At 42.5% G+C, this 20,851-nt stretch overlaps 1 protein-coding gene across 3 annotated transcripts in view; it reads left to right on the top strand.

The window, feature by feature from the left end:
• Nucleotides 1-20,128, top strand: part of LOC110519057 (collagen alpha-1(XIX) chain) — a 266,495-nt gene extending 246,367 nt beyond the window's left edge. For 2 of the 3 annotated variants that reach the window (XM_036987654.1, XM_036987651.1), the window contains 3 exons: nt 2,812-2,949; nt 17,270-17,347; nt 19,110-20,128. In XM_036987654.1, coding sequence (XP_036843549.1) covers nt 2,812-2,949; nt 17,270-17,347; nt 19,110-19,228 — 335 coding nt within the window. In that variant the 3' untranslated portion in view covers nt 19,229-20,128. Of the gene's footprint in view, nt 1-2,811; nt 2,950-5,317; nt 6,039-17,269; nt 17,348-19,109 lie in introns of those variants that run through there. The other variant, XM_036987663.1, reaches the window with a different exon arrangement.
• The last annotated feature ends 723 nt before the right edge of the window (nt 20,129-20,851 follow it).

Here is a 20,851-nt window from a genome sequence, read left to right as displayed (position 1 = left end):
GTTCGCACTAACCTCTGAAGTGCCTTGCAGTCGGAGGCCGAGCAGTTGCCATACCAGGCAGTGATGCTCTCGATGGTGGAGCTGTAGAACCTTTTGAGCATCTGAGAACCCATGCCAAATCTTTTCAGTCTCCTGAGGGGGAATAGGTTTTGTCGTGCCCTCTTCACGACTGTCTTGGACCATGTTAGTTTGTTGGTGATGTGGACAACAAGGAACTTGAAGCTCTCAACCTTCTCCACTGCAGCCCCATCAATGTGAATGGGGGCGTGCTCGGTCCTCTTTTTCCTGTAGTCCACAATCATCTCCTTTGTCTTGATCACGTTGAGGGAGAGGTTGTTGTCCTGGCACCACACGGCCAGGTCTCTGACCTCCTCCCTATAGGCTGTCTCATCGTTGTCGGTGATCAGGCCTACCACTGTTGTGTCATCGGCAAACTTAATGATGGTGTTGGAGCCGTGCCTGGCCGTGCAGTCATGAGTGAACAGGGAGTGCAGGAGGGGATGAGCACCCACCCCTGAGGGGCCCCTGTGTTGAGGATCAGCGTGGCGGCTGTGTCGTTACCTATCCTTCCCACCTGGGGCCAGCCCGTCAGGAAGTCCAGGATCCAGTTGCAGAGGGAGGTGCTTAGTCCCAGGGTCCTTAGCTTATTGATGAGCTTTGAGGGCACTATGGTGTTGAACGCTGAGCTGTAGTCAATGAATAGCATTCTCACATAGGTGTTCCTTTTGTCCAGGTGGGAAAGGACAGTGTGGAGTGCAATAGAGATTGCATCATCTGTGGATCTGTTTGGGCGGTATGCAAATTGGAGTGGGTTTAGGATTTCTGGAATAATGGTGTTGATATGAGCCATGACCAGCCTTTCAAAGCACTTCATGGCTACAGATGTGAGTGCTACGGGTCGGTAGTCATTTAGGCAGGTTACCTTAGTGTTCTTGGGCCCGGGGACTATGGTGGTCTGCTTAAAACATGTTGGTATTACAGACTCGGACAGGGAGAGGTTGAAAATGTCAGTGAAGACACTTGCCAGTTGGTCAGTGCATGCTCACAGTACACATCCTGGTAATCTGTCTGGCCCCACGGCCTTGTGAATGTTGACCTGTTTAAAGGTCTTACACACATCGGCTGCAGAGAGCGTGGTCACACAGTCTTCCAGAACAGCTGGTGCTCTCATGCATGTTTCAGTGTTATTTGCCTCGAAGCGAGCAAAGAAGTAGTTTAGCTTGTCTGGTAGGCTCGTGTCACTGGGCAACTCTCAGCTGTGCTTCACTTTGTAATCTGTAATGGTTTGCAAGCCCTGCCACATCCGACGAGCATCAGAGCCGGTGTAGTACGATTCGATCTTTGTCCTGTATTGATGCTTTGCTTGTTTGATGGTTCGTCGGAGGGCATAGCGGGATTTCTTATGAGCTTCCAGGTTAGAGTCCCGCTCCTTGAAAGTGGCAGCTCTAGACTTTAGCTCAGTGCGGATGTTGCCTGTAATCCATGGCTTCTGGTTGGGGTATGTACGTACGGTCACTGTGGGGGACGTCGTCGTCGATGCACTTATTGATGAAGCCAATGACTGATGTGGTGTTCTCCTCAATTTCCTCAGAGGAATCCCAGAACATATTCCAGTCTGTGCTACAAAAACAGTCCTGTAGGTTAGCATCTGCTTCATCTGACCACTTTTTTATTGATCTAGTCACTGGTGCTTCCTGCTTTAATTTTAGCTTGTTTGCAGGAATCAGATGGATAGAATTATGGTCAGATTTACCAAATGGAGGGCGAGATTTGTATGCGTCTCTGTGTGTGGAGTGAAGGTGGTCCAGAGTTGTTTTCCTTCTGGTTGTACATTTAACATGCTGATCTACATTTTTTTTAACGGATTCAAGTTTCCCTGCGTTAAAGTCATCGGCTATTAGGAGCTCTGGGTGAGCGTTTTCTTGTTTGCTTATGGCGTAATACAGCTCATTCAATGCTGTCTTAGTGCCAGCCTCAGTCTGTGGTGGCATAGTATGTAAACAGCTACAAAAAATACACATGAAAACTCTCTAAGTAGATAGTGTGGTCTACAGCTTATCATGAGATACTCTACCTCAGGCGAGCAATAGCTCGAGACTTCCTTAGATATCAGCTGTTATTTATAACCAGCCAACTGTATGTTGTTAGTGTCGTCTTTCAGCCACGGCTCCGTGAAGCATAAGATATTACAGTTTTGAATGTCCCTTTGGTAGTTTAATCTTTCGCGTAGGTCATCTATTTTATTCTCCAAATATTTCACGTTTGCTAGCAGAATGGAAGGAAGTGGAGGTTTATTTCGATTGCCTACGAAATTTCAGTAGGCAGCCCGCCCCCTGGCCCCTTTTTCTCTGCCTTTTCTTCACGCAAATCACAGGGATCTGGGCCTGTTCCCGAGAAGCAGTATATCGTTCACGTCGTTAAAGGAAAAAATAGATTCTGCCAGTCCGTGGTGAGTAATCACGGTCCTGATGTCCAGAAGTTATTTTTCGGTCGTAAGAGACAGTAGCGGCAACATTATGTACAAAATAAGTAAAAAAAGAAGTTACAAACAACGCAAATAAACAAACAAAAAAACACAATCGGTTGGGGACACATAAAACGCCAGCCTTCTTCCCCGGCAACATTGTTACAATGATACAGAATGTGAATCTATCACTTGCAGAGAGTGTTGGTATTATTATGATACAGAATGTGAATTGTCTATCACTTGCAGAGAGTGTTGGTATTATTATGATACAGAATGTGAATTGTCTATCACTTGCAGACATTGTTGGTATTATTGTAATACAGAATTTTTATGTCACTCACCAGAGAGACTATCAAGCCATGCCATGCAGAAGACGCCGGCGGCCATTTTAGCGGCGCAGGTTCGACAGGGTTCTCCCGGTCCCCCTGGCAACGACGGATCCCCAGGGCTTCCAGGGGAAGAAGGCCCCCCCGGCCCTCAAGGTAAGAACCACAGGCTGCTGAAACCACTTGCAGACATAAAGTAATGCTCCTCCACACTCTGTCTCACACCAGAATAATAGATCTACATCTGAATAGAATATAAGAAAATAAGTTGTGTTCTACTCTACTCTACTCTACTCTTGTTTTCTCTTCTCTTTTATACCCTTCTCTTCAATTGTCATCTCTTCTGCTCTACCCTAATCTGCTCTGCTCTACTCTGCTCTACTCTACTGTGCTCTACTCTACTGTGCTCTACTCGGTTCTACTCTATTCTGTTATATTCTACTCTATTCTGTTCAATTCTACTCTATTCTGTTCTATTCTACTCTATTCTGTTCAATTCTACTCCATTCTGCTCTATTCTATTCTACTCTACTCTTCTATTCTATTCTACTCTACTCTTCTATTCTATTCTACTCTACTCTACTCTACTCTTCTATTCTATTCTATTCTACTCTACTCTTCTATTCTATTCTACTCTATTATTCTTTTCTCTTCTTGTTTTCTTTTATACTACTCTTCTATTTTCATCTAATCTGCTCTGCTCTATTCTACTCTACTCTGCTCTATTCTACTCTACTCTGCTCTGCTCTGCTCTGCTCTATTCTACTCTACTCTACTCTACTCTACTCTGCTCTGCTCTAATCTACTGTGCTCTACTCTACTCTATTCTATTCTACTCCACTCTACTCCACTCTCCACTCCTATTCTCTCCTCTCCTCCTCTCCACTCATCTCTACCACCTCTCTCTACTCCTCTCCACTTCTCTCCACCCCTCTCCTCTCCTCTCTTCTCCACTCCACTCCTATTTTCTCCTCTCCACTCCTCTCTACCACACCTCTCCTCTCCACTCCTCTCCTATCCACTTCCCTCCACTCCACTTCACTCCTCTCTACCACCTCTCCACTCCTCTCCTATCCACTTCCCCCCACTCCTCTCCTCTCCACTCCACTTCACTCCACTTCCCTCCACTCCACTCCTCTCTACCACCTCTCTACTCCTCTCCTATCCACTTCCCCCCACTCCACTTCACTCCTCTCCACTCCTCTCTACTCTGACCACATCTGCTACACTATAACCTGACCTGAAGTAATACATCACAGCCTTTAATACAGCTCAAAGCTACTTTTTGAATGAAGTTGTGTGCAGGTGTATTCATGGGTTATTACTGAGTTTGGTGGTGTACTTTAGCTCACCTGAGTACCTGCCTTCAAGCCAGTAGCAGGGGAGCTCAGGTCACTGAGTTGAAACAAAAAGGATCTTACAATCTAAATAGAATAAACAATGTAGCTTCCAATATCCAAAGGCCCTGTAGTTCTGTGTTGTGATGGAGACAGAAGGGAGAGAAAAGTACTACTCTTTTAGGGAAGATGTGTTGCTGAAACAAGAGAGTGAAATAAAAGTACTACTCTTTTAGAAAAAATGTGTTGCTGAAACAAGAGAGTTAAATAAAAGTACTACTCTTTTAGGAAAGATGTGTTGCTGAAACAAGAGAGTGAAATAAAAGTACTACTCTTTTAGGAAAGATGTGTTGCTGAAACAAGAGAGTGAAATAAAAGTACTACTCTTTTAGGAAAGATGTGTTGCTGAAACAAGAGAGTGAAATAAAAGTACTACTCTTTTAGGGAAGATGTGTTGCTGAAACAAGAGAGTGAAATAAAAGTACTACTCTTTTAGGAAAGATGTGTTGCTGAAACAAGAGAGTGAAATAAAAGTACTACTCTTTTAGGAAAGATGTGTTGCTGAAACAAGAGAGTGAAATAAAAGTACTACTCTTTTAGGGAAGATGTGTTGCTGAAACAAGAGAGTGAAATAAAAGTACTACTCTTTTAGGGAAGATGTGTTGCTGAAACAAGAGAGTGAAATAAAAGTACTACTCTTTTAGGAAAGATGTGTTGCTGAAACAAGAGAGTGAAATAAAAGTACTACTCTTTTAGAAAAAATGTGTTGCTGAAACAAGAGAGTGAAATAAAAGTACTACTCTTTTAGAAAAAATGTGTTGCTGAAACAAGAGAGTTAAATAAAAGTACTACTCTTTTAGGAAAGATGTGTTGCTGAAACAAGAGCGTGAGGAGAATTGGAAAATATGTTTGCTTTCTTTCAGAGGTTGTTTGTGTGAACGTCTGGGGGATTCAATGAAAGTGAATGGACACTACTGTGTTGTAAGGATTCGTAGGTATTTCTCTCCTGCTAGCCAGATATATCAATACAGACTGAAGGGATGAGATGGAGAGAAGGGGGTAAGGAAAGGAGGAGTGTGGTGCTGTTGGTGAACAACATAGCTGAGCCGTCTCTCTCTCTCTCTCTTTTTGTCTTTCTTTTTTTTCTCTCTCTCTCTCTCGCTCTTTCTCTCTGTGATAATATGAAGACAAATGAAGAATTGGGAGGAGAATAAGAGAAAGTAATATCAGTTTGGACAGAAAAGAGCACCACGATTGATACCTCACTCCCCTCAACTCCACGAAAAACAAAGCTCTGGTAAAACGTAAAAGGAAAGGAGTGAGGGAGAGAGGGTGGAGAGTGGACATCCTTTGTCAAACCCTGGGCAACTCTCTGACTGCTCAGCTCACACAAACAACCTCCTTCATCAATAACGACTCTCTGACTGCTCAGCTCACACAAACAACCTCCTTCATCAATAACGACTCTCTGACTGCTCAGCTCACACAAACACACTCCTTCATCAATAACAATTTGATTTGCTACCTCTATAAGACATTGAATAGAATTACCTAGCATGCTGCGCCCACTGTGCAATCTCTTCTAGTTCCTGTTGTAAGAGCCATGCAAGTTCTAGTGATGAATTATACTGCTAAACATATAGGTGCTTTGCGGTTCCATGTAGATCCCGTTTGAGAGCCATGTTTATGAAGAGAGTCATCGATTGAACCCTTTTTGGTTCAATATAGTACCATCTCTTCTAGCAGTGTCATGTGTCCTAATGTGTTGGTCCTTATATCTTAGAGCAGGGGTGGGCAGCTCCAGTCCTCCAGGGCCTGGTTGGTCTCACACTTTTTCTCCATCCCTAGCAAACACAGCTGATTAATCACCTGGCATTCTAAACTGAAGATCAGGATCAGGTGATTATTAGAGTCAGGTGTGTTAGCTGGGCTGGAGCGAAAACTGTGGCACCAATCAGGCCCTGGAGGACTGGAATTGCCCACCCCTATCTTAGAGCAGGGGCATCTAGCTACCTCACAGTGTTCCATTTATCTAACTACCAGTGTTAACGTTGATACAGTATAACTGACTACGAGTAAGATAATATGCGGCTGTCAACAATTACAATGTAACTACCAAGTGAATGTACTTAATCTACTGTGTCTAGACCACGTTTCCCAAACTGGGTCCTGGGGACCCCAAGGGGTGCATGTTTTGGTTTATGCCCTAGTACTACACAGCTGATTCAAATAGGGCAAACACCAAAACGTGCACCCGTTAGGGTCCCCAGGACCCAGTTTGGGAAACGCTGGTCTAGGCTAATCGTATTCATCATATTAAGTAACACTCAGAATTCAACTGACCTGTTTCTATTAATTTAATGGTTTTCCCTGTTTGATTTGATATGCTTCAATGTCCTGTCTGGTTTATTTGATATGCTTCAATGTCCTGTCTGTTTATTTTATATGCTTCAATGTCCTGTCTGGTTTATTTGATATGCTTCAATGTCCTGTCTGGTTTATTTTATATGCTTCAATGTCCTGTCTGGTTTATTTGATATGCTTCAATGTCCTGTCTGGTTTATTTGATATGCTTCAATGTCCTGTCTGGTTTATTTTATATGCTTCAATGTCCTGTCTGTTTATTTGATATGCTTCAATATCCTGTCTGTTTATTTTATATGCTTCAATGTCCTGTCTGGTTCATTTGATATGCTTAAATGTCCTGTCTGTTTGATTTGATATGATTCAATGTCCTGTCTGGTTTATTTGATATGCTTCAATGTCCTGTCTGGTTTATTTGATATGCTTCAATGTCCTGTCTGTTTATTTGATATGCTTCAATGTCCTGTCTGGTTTATTTTATATGCTTCAATGTCCTGTCTGGTTTATTTGATATGCTTCAATGTCCTGTCTGGTTTATTTGATATGCTTCAATGTCCTGTCTGGTTTATTTTATATGCTTCAATGTCCTGTCTGTTTATTTGATATGCTTCAATATCCTGTCTGTTTATTTTATATGCTTCAATGTCCTGTCTGGTTCATTTGATATGCTTAAATGTCCTGTCTGTTTGATTTGATATGATTCAATGTCCTGTCTGTTTATTTGATATGCTTCAATGTCCTGTCTGGTTTATTTGATATGATTCAATGTCCTGTCTGTTTGATTTGATATGCTTCAATGTCCTGTCTGTTTATTTGATATGCTTCAATGTCCTGTCTGTTTATTTTATATGATTCAATGTCCTGTCTGTTTGATTTGATATGCTTCAATGTCCTGTCTGTTTATTTTATATGATTCAATGTCCTGTCTGTTTGATTTGATATGCTTCAATGTCCTGTCTGTTTGATTAGATATGCTTCAATGTCCTGTCTGGTTTATTTGATATGCTTCAATGTCCTGTCTGGTTCATTTTATATGCTTCAATGTCCTGTCCGGTTTATTTGATATGATTCAATGTCCTGTCTGATTCATTTGATATGCTTTAATGTCCTGTCTTGTTTATTTGATATGCTTCAATGTCCTGTCTGTTTGATTTGATATGCTTCAATGTCCTGTCTGGTTTATTTGATATGATTCAATGTCCTGTCTGTTTGATTTGATATGCTTCAATGTCCTGTCTGGTTTATTTGATATGATTCAATGTCCTGTCTGTTTGATTTGATATGCTTCAATGTCCTGTCTGTTTATTTTATATGCTTCAATGTCCTGTCTGTTTATTTTATATGCTTCAATGTCCTGTCTGTTTGATTTGATATGCTTCAATGCTTTAAAGTGGTTCTAATCAAAATGCAGCTTCTTCTTTACAAATAATTATTTGTTGGGAAAATCAAGAGGAAAATGTTTGTCTCTTGGGGTAAATCGGAAAGAAATTCAACAACTTTTTAATTCTGCCGTTGTTGACTTGTGCCTCCTCTACTCCACGCTGCTGGGCGAGAGAGAGAGAAGGAGAGAGAGAGAGAGAGAGGTACAGAGGGAGGGAGAGAGGTACAGAGAGGGAGGGAGGGAGAGAGAGAGAGGGAGGGAGGGAGAGAGAGAGAGAGAGAGAGAGGGTGAGAGTGAGGGAGGGAGAGAGAGGGGGAGAGAGGGAGAGAGTGAGGGAGGGAGAGAGAGAGGGAGAGAGTGAGGGAGGGAGAGAGAGGGGGAGAGAGTGAGGGAGGGAGAGAGAGGGGGAGAGAGTGAGTTTGGGCTAATATTTTCTCATTATGTCTGTCATCCTCCACTGGAGAGCATCTCTCCTCTGGAATATCCAATTTGACTTCCTCTGAAATGTGCCAAAATGAAGAGTTTATGAAGAAAAATAACCTCTCTGCTGGATCCACCCTCTCTTCTTGACTCATGGTTTTGATATGACTTGGGGCCGTGATCTGTCAAACTATTGAAGTACATCCATAGACATAGATCCATGGATACAGTCTCCAGATGATGTTAATTGTAGCGATGGGGGATTAGGGGGTTTGTAGATGTTCTTACATAACTTTGTCACTGTTTGATGTTATTGGGTCATCTTTGCCATTTTTTTCACATTTTTTGACTTATGTCACTATTTTTATTGACCTCTGTCACTGCGTTTAAATTTGATTGTATTTTATAAGACATTATAGGCTTTCTTCCCGTACACATGTACCATATTGAAAATGTATAAATCCATCATGTTTTACGTTGACATTTATTTGGCCGGTTTGCCATATTCCGATTGTGTATTACACCTTGCCATACATCTTGGGTTTGTTCATTGTGCATTTGCACCTGCTATTTCAGAGAGAGTAAAAAACACATAAAAGCTAATAAACGAATACAGTCAGTAGCCTGCAGGTATGAATGCATTGATTATATTGTAAAGCCATGAGGCAGGTGTGGATGCTTAGTGAATCAGCCACTAAGTACAGTCTACAGTTCCCTTTCCAGCATCCAGGCAGTTTCTTAATCACTGTCATTTACACAGCAGTGTCCCCCTGGCTCTCTGTGCTGCTTTCTGTTGGTCAATGAAGCTGGGAAACACAATACTGCTTGTCAATGTATCTGTAGGATGTCGGTCCCCTCAGTGGATCAATATGTCATATCCTCTTCATCCCCGTGGGCCCATGCAGTGGTTTGATGTTTTAAAGGTGAAATCTGTGATTTGTACAGCAAATTTTTTTTTTTTTTCAATTTTCAGTTAATCATTTATAGCCATTGATTCCTAAAGAATATAAGTTATGAATGCCTCATGAGCTTAGTAGAACTGTCTTACACCGTCAGTGTAATGGTAAACAAACACTGTGTAGCTTCAGAATGTGGTTAAACTATAATTTTGATCTCCTGGATGGTCAGTTCTTTCATCCATAGCTCCGTCTATGAATTTAAGAGTGGTTACATTTATTCAGACACATCTCTCAGCTGTATACCAACAAAAGTGGCGGGGCTGGAGCATCTGCTTTGTTGTTGTTTGAATGACGGACTACAGCTTTAAGGTACAGTGCTATTCTTTCCCATGGAATGCTACAGTATGCCGGCTCCCTGAGTGAGGGTTGGAGGCGCCGTGCGTGTTTGAAAGGAGACTCATGATAGTCTGCTCTGTGTGGAATGTCTCTCTCCAGGAATGCATTTCGGGGGCATTTTACAAGCCTTTTCTCTCTGAGATGTTCTCTGTCTTGTAAACAGCAGCAGCAGAGCATTTCACACTTTCCCCTTTGGGCTTGGCTGGACAGCAGTGAAAAACACTGCTTGATACTTCTCTCAGTCAGTGTTTCTGATGGTTTCCCAACCAGCTCTCTGGACCTGACACTCAGTTACTTTAAGGTGCATTTTGGGAGGAAATGGTCTGCGTCCCAAATGGCATCCTATTCCCTATATAGTGCTCCACTTTTGACCAGAGCCCTATCAAAAGTAGTTCACTATATAGGGAATATGGGTGCCATTTTGGAGGCAGACCCTGTCTCCCTCCCTCCAACCAACCAACCAACCAGCTCTCTGGTTCTGGGGCTCAGTTACTTGAAGATGCCTTTTGGATAAACCAGTCCTCCAGCTCCTCAGCCCCTCTCACGTTTTGCTATTGCAGTGCTGTTCTATCGGCTAGTTCTCCTATTCTCACCAGTGCTTGTCATAATATCAACCTGTCTGCATGGAGACATGACAGTTGCATGTGTGTACTGTATGTGTTTGTGAATTTCAATGAGAAAAGAGTACAAAAGGATACTAACTCACTTGCCAGACTCTGAAAATGCTTTAATTTCTCTGGCCTGCTTGACCAGCCTCTGAAAATGCTTTAATTTCTCTGGCCTGCTTGACCAGCCTCTGTCGTGATGCATAATGTGCATGAGCTTTCACTGTCTTAGGAACCGTCTGTTCAGAATTTAAAATGTAATCATGTATTCAGTATATGTCTATTTATTCGTTCCCCATCCCTATGAAAGGATTTGAAGTAGACACTGTTTGAGGGTGTAAATGGTTGGATGGCTTTTAGTTGGTTAAGGAGTTAGAATTGCTTGTTCAATTCATTACATTTTGGGGTCTACCTTTATAAAGTGTGATGTGAAATTCCAGGCAGTGGAAGAAGCTACAGTACCACTTCTAGAGGCAGTTACACTACCACTTCTAGAGGCAGTTACAGTACCACTTCTAGAGGCAGTTACAGTACCACTTCTAGAGGCAGCTGCAGTACCACTTCTAGAGGCAGTTACAGTACCACTTCTAGAGGCAGCTGCAGTACCACTTCTAGAGGCAGTTACAGTACCACTTCTAGTGGCAGCTGCAGTACCACTTCTAGAGGCAGTTACAATACCACTTCTAGAGGCAGTTGCAGTACCACTTCTAGAGGCAGTTACAGTACCACTTCTAGAGGCAGTTACAGTACCACTTCTAGAGGCAGTTACAGTACCACTTCTAGAGGCAGTTACAGTACCACTTCTAGAGGCAGTTACAGTACCACTTCTAGAGGCAGCTGCAGTACCACTTCTAGAGGCAGTTACAATACCACTTCTAGAGGCAGTTGCAGTACCACTTCTAGAGGCAGTTACAGTACCACTTCTAGAGGCAGTTACAGTACCACTTCTAGAGGCAGTTACAGTACCACTTCTAGAGGCAGTTACAGTACCACTTCTAGAGGCAGTTACAGTACCACTTCTAGAGGCAGTTACAGTACCACTTCTAGAGGCAGCTGCAGTACCACTTCTAGAGGCAGTTACAGTACCACTTCTAGAGGCAGCTACAGTGCTCAGGTCAAAACTAGTGCACTACTGTTGGCCATAGGGCTCTGGTCAAAACTAGTGCACTACTGTTGGCCACGGGGCTCTGGTCAAAACTAGTGCACTACTGTTGGCCATAGGGCTCTGGTCAAAACTAGTGCACTACTGTTGGCCATAGGGCTCTGGTCAAAACTAGTGCACTACTGTTGGCCATAGGGCTCTGGTCAAAACTAGTACACTACTGTTGGCCATAGGGCTCTGGTCAAAACTAGTGCACTACTGTTGGCCACAGGGCTCTGGTCAAAACTAGTGCACTACTGTTGGCCATAGGGCTCTGGTCAAAACTAGTGCACTACTGTTGGCCACGGGGCTCTGGTCAAAACTAGTGCACTACTGTTGGCCATAGGGCTCTGGTCAAAACTAGTGCACTACTGTTGGCCACAGGGCTCTGGTCAAAACTAGTGCACTACTGTTGGCCACAGGACTCTGGTCAAAACTAGTGCACTAATGTTGGCCACAGGGCTCTGGTCAAAACTAGTGCACTACTGTTGGCCATAGGGCTCTGGTCAAAACTAGTGTTCTACTTCTGGGAATACGGTGCCATCTGGGATGCAGACAGCATCTTTCTCTGTTTTTAATTCTTCAGAGAATTGCCTGCTTGCAGTCAGGCAGGCAGCTCTCTTGCTGTCAGGAAGAGCCATGTCACCCCATAACGCCACACTTCCAACACACACACACACTTCCAACACACACACACAAACACACTTCCAACACACACACACTTCCAAAACACACAAACACACACACATCCAACACACACACACTTCCGACACACACAAACACACACACTTCCAACACACACACACACTTCCAACACACACACACACATCCAACACACACACACACACATCCAACACACACACACTTCTGACACACACACATCCAACACACACACACTTCCAACACACACACACACATCCAACACACACACACACACATCCAACACACACACACTTCCGACACACACAAACACACACACATCCAACACAGCCGCCGTTGGCTCGGTGTGATGATGCCTGTTTTGACAGCATGCCAGAAGACAGAGGCTGTATCTCAAATGGCACCCTATTCACTATATAGTGCACTACTTTTGACCAGGATTCATAGGGCTCTCGTCAGAAGTAATGCACTGTGTAGGAGAATAGGGTGCATTTGTGTGTATTATTATTTAATGATGGGATTTCTTTCTGAGCAACATATTTCTACATAAGCTGCAACTACTGTAGTAATGGATACACCTCACATGAACAGTTACAGTAACTACTGTAGTAGTGGAGACACCTCACAAGAACAGTTACAGTAACTACTGTAGTAGTGGATACGCCTCACATGAACAGTTACAGTAACTACTGTAGTAGTGGATACGCCTCACATGAACAGTTACAGTAACTACTGTAGTAGTGGATACGCCTCACATGAACAGTTACAGTAACTACTGTAGTAGTGGATACGCCTCACATGAACAGTTACAGTAACTACTGTAGTAGTGGATACGCCTCACATGAACAGTTACAGTAACTACTGTAATAGTGATACACCTCACATGAACAGTTACAGTAACTACTGTAGTAGTGGATACGCCTCACATGAACAGTTACAGTAACTACTGTAATAGTGATACACCTCACATGAACAGTTACAGTAACTACTGTAGTAGTGGATACGCCTCACATGAACAGTTACAGTAACTACTGTAGTAGTGGATACGCCTCACATGAACAGTTACAGTAACTACTGTAGTAGTGGATACGCCTCACATGAACAGTTACAGTAACTACTGTAGTAATGGAGACACCTCACATGAACAGTTACAGTAACTACTGTAGTAGTGGAGACACCTCACATGAACAGTTACAGTAACTACTGTAGTAATGGAGACACCTCACATGAACAGTTACAGTAACTACTGTAGTAGTGGATACACCTCACATGAACAGTTACAGTAACTACTGTAGTAGTGGATACGCCTCACATGAACAGTTACAGTAACTACTGTAGTAGTGGATACGCCTCACATGAACAGTTACAGTAACTACTGTAGTAATGGAGACACCTCACATGAACAGTTACAGTAACTACTGTAGTAGTGGAGACACCTCACATGAACAGTTACAGTAACTACTGTAGTAGTGGATACGCCTCACATGAACAGTTACAGTAACTACTGTAGTAGTGGATACACCTCACATGAACAGTTACAGTAACTACTGTAGTAGTGGATACACCTCACATGAACAGTTACAGTAACTACTGTAGTAGTGGAGACACCTCACATGAACAGTTACAGTAACTACTGTAGTAGTGGATACGCCTCACATGAACAGTTACAGTAACTACTGTAGTAGTGGATACACCTCACATGAACAGTTACAGTAACTACTGTAGTAATGATACACCTCACATGAACATTTACAGTAACTACTGTAGTAGTGATACACCTCACATGAACAGTTACAGTAACTACTGTAGTAGTGGATACGCCTCACATGAACAGTTACAGTAACTACTGTAGTAATGGAGACACCTCACATGAACAGTTACAGTAACTACTGTAGTAGTGGATACGCCTCACATGAACAGTTACAGTAACTACTGTAATAGTGATACACCTCACATGAACAGTTACAGTAACTACTGTAGTAGTGGATACACCTCACATGAACAGTTACAGTAACTACTGTAGTAGTGGAGACACCTCACATGAACAGTTACAGTAACTACTGTAGTAGTGGATACGCCTCACATGAACAGTTACAGTAACTACTGTAGTAGTGATACACCTCACATGAACAGTTACAGTAACTACTGTAGTAGTGGATACGCCTCACATGAACAGTTACAGTAACTACTGTAGTAGTGATACACCCCACATGAACAGTTACAGTAACTACTGTAGTAGTGATACACCTCACATGAACAGTTACAGTAACTACTGTAGTAGTGATACGCCCCACATGAACAGTTACAGTAACTACTGTAGTAGTGATACACCTCACATGAACAGTTACAGTAACTACTGTAGTAGTGATACACCCCACATGAACAGTTACAGTAACTACTGTAGTAGTGATACACCTCACATGAACAGTTACAGTAACTACTGTAGTAGTGGATACACCTCACAAGAACAGTTACAGTAACTACTGTAGTAGTGGATACGCCTCACATGAACAGTTACAGTAACTACTGTAGTAGTGGATACGCCTCACATGAACAGTTACAGTAACTACTGTAGTAGTGGATACGCCTCACATGAACAGTTACAGCAACTACTGTAGTAGTGGAGACACCTCACATGAACAGTTACAGTAACTACTGTAGTAGTGGATATGCCTCACATGAACAGTTATAGTAACTACTGTAGTAGTGATACACCTCACATGAACAGTTACAGTAACTACTGTAGTAATGGAGACACCTCACATGAACAGTTATAGTAACTTCTGTAGTAGTGATACACCTCACATGAACAGTTACAGTAACTACTGTAGTAGTGGATACGCCTCACATGAACAGTTACAGTAACTACTGTAGTAGTGGATACACCTCACATGAACAGTTACAGTAACTACTGTAGTAGTGGATACGCCTCACATGAACAGTTACAGTAACTACTGTAGTAGTGGAGACACCTCACATGAACAGTTACAGTAACTACTGTAGTAGTGATACGCCTCACATGAACAGTTACAGTAACTACTGTAGTAGTGGATACACTTCACATGAACAGTTACAGTAACTACTGTAGTAGTGGATACACCTCACATGAACAGTTACAGTAACTACTGTAGTAGTGGATACGCCTCACATGAACAGTTATAGTAACTACTGTAGTAGTGATACACCTCACATGAACAGTTACAGTAACTACTGTAGTAATGGAGACACCTCACATGAACAGTTATAGTAACTTCTGTAGTAGTGATACACCTCACATGAACAGTTACAGTAACTACTGTAGTAGTGATACACCTCACATGAACAGTTACAGTAACTACTGTAGTAGTGGATACGCCTCACATGAACAGTTACAGTAACTACTGTAGTAGTGATACGCCTCACATGAACAGTTACAGTAACTACTGTAGTAGTGGAGACACCTCACATGAACAGTTACAGTAACTACTGTAGTAGTGGATATGCCTCACATGAACAGTTACAGTAACTACTGTAGTAGTGGAGACACCTCACATGAACAGTTACAGTAACTACTGTAGTAGTGATACGCCTCACATGAACAGTTACAGTAACTACTGTAGTAGTGGATACACTTCACATGAACAGTTACAGTAACTACTGTAGTAGTGGATACGCCTCACATGAACAGTTACAATAACTACTGTAGTAGTGGATACACCTCACATGAACAGTTACAGTAACTACTGTAGTAGTGGATACACCTCACATGAACAGTTACAGTAACTACTGTAATAGTGATACACCTCACATGAACAGTTACAGTAACTACTGTAGTAGTGGATACGCCTCACATGAACAGTTACAGTAACTACTGTAATAGTGATACACCTCACATGAACAGTTACAGTAACTACTGTAGTAGTGGATACGCCCCACATGAACAGTTACAGTAACTACTGTAGTAGTGGATACACCTCACATGAACAGTTACAGTAACTACTGTAATAGTGATACGCCTCACATGAACAGTTACAGTAACTACTGTAGTAGTGATACACCTCACATGAACAGTTACAGTAACTACTGTAGTAGTGGATACACCTCACATGAACAGTTACAGTAACTACTGTAGTAGTGATACGCCCCACATGAACAGTTACAGTAACTACTGTAGTAGTGGATACGCCTCACAGGAACAGTTACAGTAACTACTGTAGTAGTGGATACACCTCACATGAACAGTTAAGGTACTCAGATCTCCTGACATCAGTTGCCTTGATGAGATAGGCCATCGGGCTTCCTGGAAACCACATAGAGAGCAGTTGAAGGCCGTCCACAGTGTTGAGACTTTTGTGTTGCTGTGATGTTGACAGGAACAGTCCAGTATTGAGAGAGAGAAGCAGCACTGTTGGTACCAGATGTACACTAGAGTATTCAGGCTGCGTAGAGCGGACATGAGATGACTTATTCCTCACCTCATCATAAACCACTCATCACAAACTCTTTATGCATAAACACGTTGGGATTCATCTACCTCTGGTCCTGTTCTTCAAAACCCTGGTCCCAGATCTGTCCATCTCGTTGTATAGCCAACTGTCGTGGTGCTATGTTTGGCATGACAATGACCATCACAGTTGGCAAAGCAACATAAACTGATCTGGAACCAGGCTACCTGTTGCCCTCCTATGGCTGGGAGTCCAGTCCAGTCTGCTGTCTTTGGCTGGGAGTCCAGTCCAGTCTGCTGTCTTTGGCTGGGAGTCCAGTCCAGTCTGTTGTCTTAGGCTGGGAGTCCAGTCCAGTCTGTTGTCTTAGGCTGGGAGTCCAGTCCAGTCTGTTGTCTTAGGCTGGGAGTCCAGTCCAGTCTGTTGTCTTTGGCTGGGAGTCCAGTCCAGTCTGCTGTCTTAGGCTGGGAGTCCAGTCCAGTCTGCTGTCTTAGGCTGGGAGTCCAGTCCAGTCTGCTGTCTTAGGCTGGGAGTCCAGTCCAGTCTGCTGTCTTTGGCTGGGAGTCCAGTCCAGTCTGTTGTCTTAGGCTGGGAGTCCAGTCCAGTCTGTTGTCTTAGGCTGGGAGTCCAGTCCAGTCTGTTGTCTTAGGCTGGGAGTCTAGTCCAGTCTGCTGTCTTAGGCTGGGAGTCCAGTCCAGTCTGTTTCTCTTAGGCTGGGAGTCCAGTCCAGTCTGTTGTCTTAGGCTGGGAGTCCAGTCCAGTCTGTTGTCTTAGGCTGGGAGTCCAGTCCAGTCTGTTGTCTTAGGCTGGGAGTCCAGTCCAGTCGGTTTATTGTCTTGTGTTTCTTTCCAGGGTACAGAGGTCAGAAAGGAGAGAGGGGTCAGCTAGGTCTGGGGATACCAGGAGCTCCAGGTCTGGCAGGACCACCAGGTAACAGCTAGACACCACACACACGCACGCACGCACGCACGCACACACACACACACACACACACACACACACACACACACACACACACACACACACACACACACACACACACACACACACACACACACACACACACACACACACACTGCACATTGCTTTGAAGGAGTGGTGAAATTATGTTAAGCCCTATAGCCATTGAAGCACAAAAAGGAAAATGTAATGTAAACTTGGAGCAACCATTACATCATTGTGTTTCGTATGAAGTTATTTCATATTTACACTTGAACCTGATGCTTTATGAAAGGGGGGAAATACCAGTATACCATCATTGTACGGCTGTAGTTGTAGAATCCTACACTTAAATTGGGTAAAACTTTATATCTTGAACCCTCCGTTATAAACTTGTTGTCCTCAGGGCACCATCGAAAATGACACCCTGGTCTCAATGGGCTCCCCTGATTAAATACAAGTCAAACATTCATTCAAATAAAAAGCTGACACCAGTGTCATGACTGTTTATAAACTCTGTTATGTCATGTTTATGACAGTTATGTCATGTTTATGACAGTGTAATGTCATGGTTATGACAGTTATGTCATGTTATGACAGTGTAATGTCATGTTATGACAGTGTAATGTCATGTTTATGACAGTTATGTCATGGTTATGACAGTGTAATGTCGTGTTTATGACAGTTATGTCATGTTATGACAGTTATGTCATGGTTATGACAGTGTAATGTCATGTTATGACAGTGTTATGTCATGTTATGACAGTGTTATGTCATGTTATGACTGTTATGTCATGGTTATGATAGTGTTATGTCATGTTATGACAGTGTAATGTCATGGTTATGACAGTGTAATGTCATGTTATGACAGTGTTATATCATGTTATGACAGTGTAATGTCATGGTTATGATAGTGTTATGTCATGTTATGACAGTGTAATGTCATGGTTATGACAGTGTAATGTCATGGTTATGACAGTGTAATGTCATGTTTATGACAGTGTAATGTCATGGTTATGACAGTTATGTCATGTTATGACAGTGTAATGTCATGGTTATGACAGTTATGTCATGTTATGACAGTTATGTCATGGTTATGACAGTGTCATGTAGCCCTTATGAGTGAGGGTTCAAGTAAAGTGTAACCACCAGCTCTAACATGGACAACAGTTCGTCCTGAGGTCGTTTGATGTTTTCAGTTTAAAAACACTAGTAATTAGTAAGCCAACAGAACTAATGAGCAGAGCTACTCATAATGACTCTCTCTTACGCTGAGGTACCAAGCTGACATGAAACAATTAGTACGTCATCACTGATAGGGCGGATATAAAAGAAACATACACTTACATCTCTTATTTCCATTTGATCAACTCTCTCACTTTTCAGCATGATCTCAGAGAGATTCTTCTCTGCCGGGAGCGAAGCAGCAAAATCTTTCATTCTGATCTTTTTGTGCAGAACATTAACTTTTTATTGTGATCTGTATTGAGGAAGGGTTTGTGTGTAAAGTATGCATGAGAGTGGGTGTTTTCATCTCCTTTTTAAGAGTTGCAGTTTGGCACATGAAAGCAGTTTTGTTAGCTGACTAGATAATACTGTTCCCAGTAATATACTGCTCCTCTGATAACATCCTGTTTTCCTTCATGGTTTATTTGATTGATTAAACAATCACCCAATGGTTGCGTCCCAATCATCTCTACTTCCTCCTGAAGTTCACTACTCCCCACAAATGTGAAAGTGTTTTTGTCTGCAGGTGAACCTGGAAGCAGTATCCAGGGGCCATCGGGCCCTTCAGGTCCCCAGGGACCTCATGGTAAATGTGATCCCAGTGACTGTCTCCATCCATCCTCTCACTCCAGACGGAACGGCTAGGGCCCCCCCCTCAACTGAGGGGACCCTTCAATGAATAAGGGCTCTCTCAATGGCTAGGGCCCAGGGGCCCCCTCCACCCATCCAGCCTCCATCTCTCTACAGCAGGCACAGGAGCCGGGCGTATGGAGCCTGATCACTCAGTCAGCTCATATCAGACAGACAGTATCGTCCTTGTGGACAGTTTTACATTGAAAACACACATCCTCTGTTTCTGCTTTACATGGGAAAGACTCAACCAGAAATAGATACAACAAGTATCTCAACACAATGGTGTAAGATGAAATTGCCCATAGATGCTGATCTTGGGTCCGTTTTGCATTTTCCCCACTAATTGTTAAGGTTAGGTTTGGGGGAGGGGAAGCTGATCCTAGATCTGTACCTAGTGGAAACTTCACCCTGGAGCGCTCACAACCGCCTTTCGGTTTTCTTATGACCATAGAAGCATTGAAATGCAATTATGTGTTACTTTACGTTGATGGTTGTTCTATTCATTTGAAATGTGTTACAGTCCATTATTATTGTCATTGTAGCTATAATGATCATATGAAGTACTGTTTCATGTATTTCTTGTTTTCACACAACTCCCCTGCTGTGACCTGATGCATTCCATATTCATTCACATGAAGTCTTTTGAGGCCGTAAATTAATTTGTTTCTTTAAATAATACTGTCGGGAGAAAACATTTTCTTAATGATTTAATAATGCTTGTTTATGGGGATAGCTATGCACACGTTTGGTCTCATTTGATGTTTTCGTTGTGTGTGTGTGAGCTGGTAAACAGGCAGTCTGAAATGTGTGTGTTTGTGTATGACTAATCAATATTCTTTGTGTGAACTGTTTATGCAAAGTGAAGGAGGATCATGTAACACGAAATATAGTTCTGAATATATATTTCATATATTAATATTTTTATTTTATTTTACCTTTATTTAACCAGGCAAGTCAGTTAAGAACAAATTCTTATTTTCAATGACGGCCTGGGAACAGTGGGTTAACTGCCTGTTCAGGGGCAGAACGACAGATTTGTACCTTGTCAGCTCGGGGGTTTGAACTCGCAACTTTCCGGTTACTAGTCCAACGCTCTAACCACTAGGCTACCCTGCCGCCCCAATATATATTTCCTCAATGAATGGGATATTTGTGAAACGTGTTAGAAGGAAGCTAGCTACATGAATTGATCCATTTACATAACATAATGAATATCTTCTCGTGTAATTCAGTACTAGAGCTTTGTTTATGAATTTTATGAAGTTTTGAGAATGCTAAATATTCTGTGTTTCAAACACTACCAGTCAGATATATTGCATGATACTGTTGTAATTGTAAAGGGATGGTCTTGTATCAAAACAGAATACTGGCTTCCTCTCTCGTCACCCTACACTCTAGGTACTTTATGTGAGGTGTTACTCAGTGAGATCTCTCCACATACTATACACCTCAACATGTAGTGTTCATAACAGACTAATTGAGTAGCCTGCTAGATTGGGTTCTGAGTTCTGATATTATTCAACAGGTAACATCGCCTGACTGTTGCCATATCTCAAGACAACCAGCACAACATGATCAAGGGTTAAACACTATCTTAATGCCAACTGAATGTAGTTTGTGACGGCTTGGTCAAGT

The sequence above is a fragment of the Oncorhynchus mykiss genome, chromosome 1 (genome assembly GCF_013265735.2).
Source record: "Oncorhynchus mykiss isolate Arlee chromosome 1, USDA_OmykA_1.1, whole genome shotgun sequence".
NCBI lineage: Eukaryota > Metazoa > Chordata > Actinopteri > Salmoniformes > Salmonidae > Oncorhynchus > Oncorhynchus mykiss.
The sequence above is the reverse complement of the archived record's forward strand: the minus strand, read 5'-3'. Positions and strand labels throughout refer to the sequence as shown.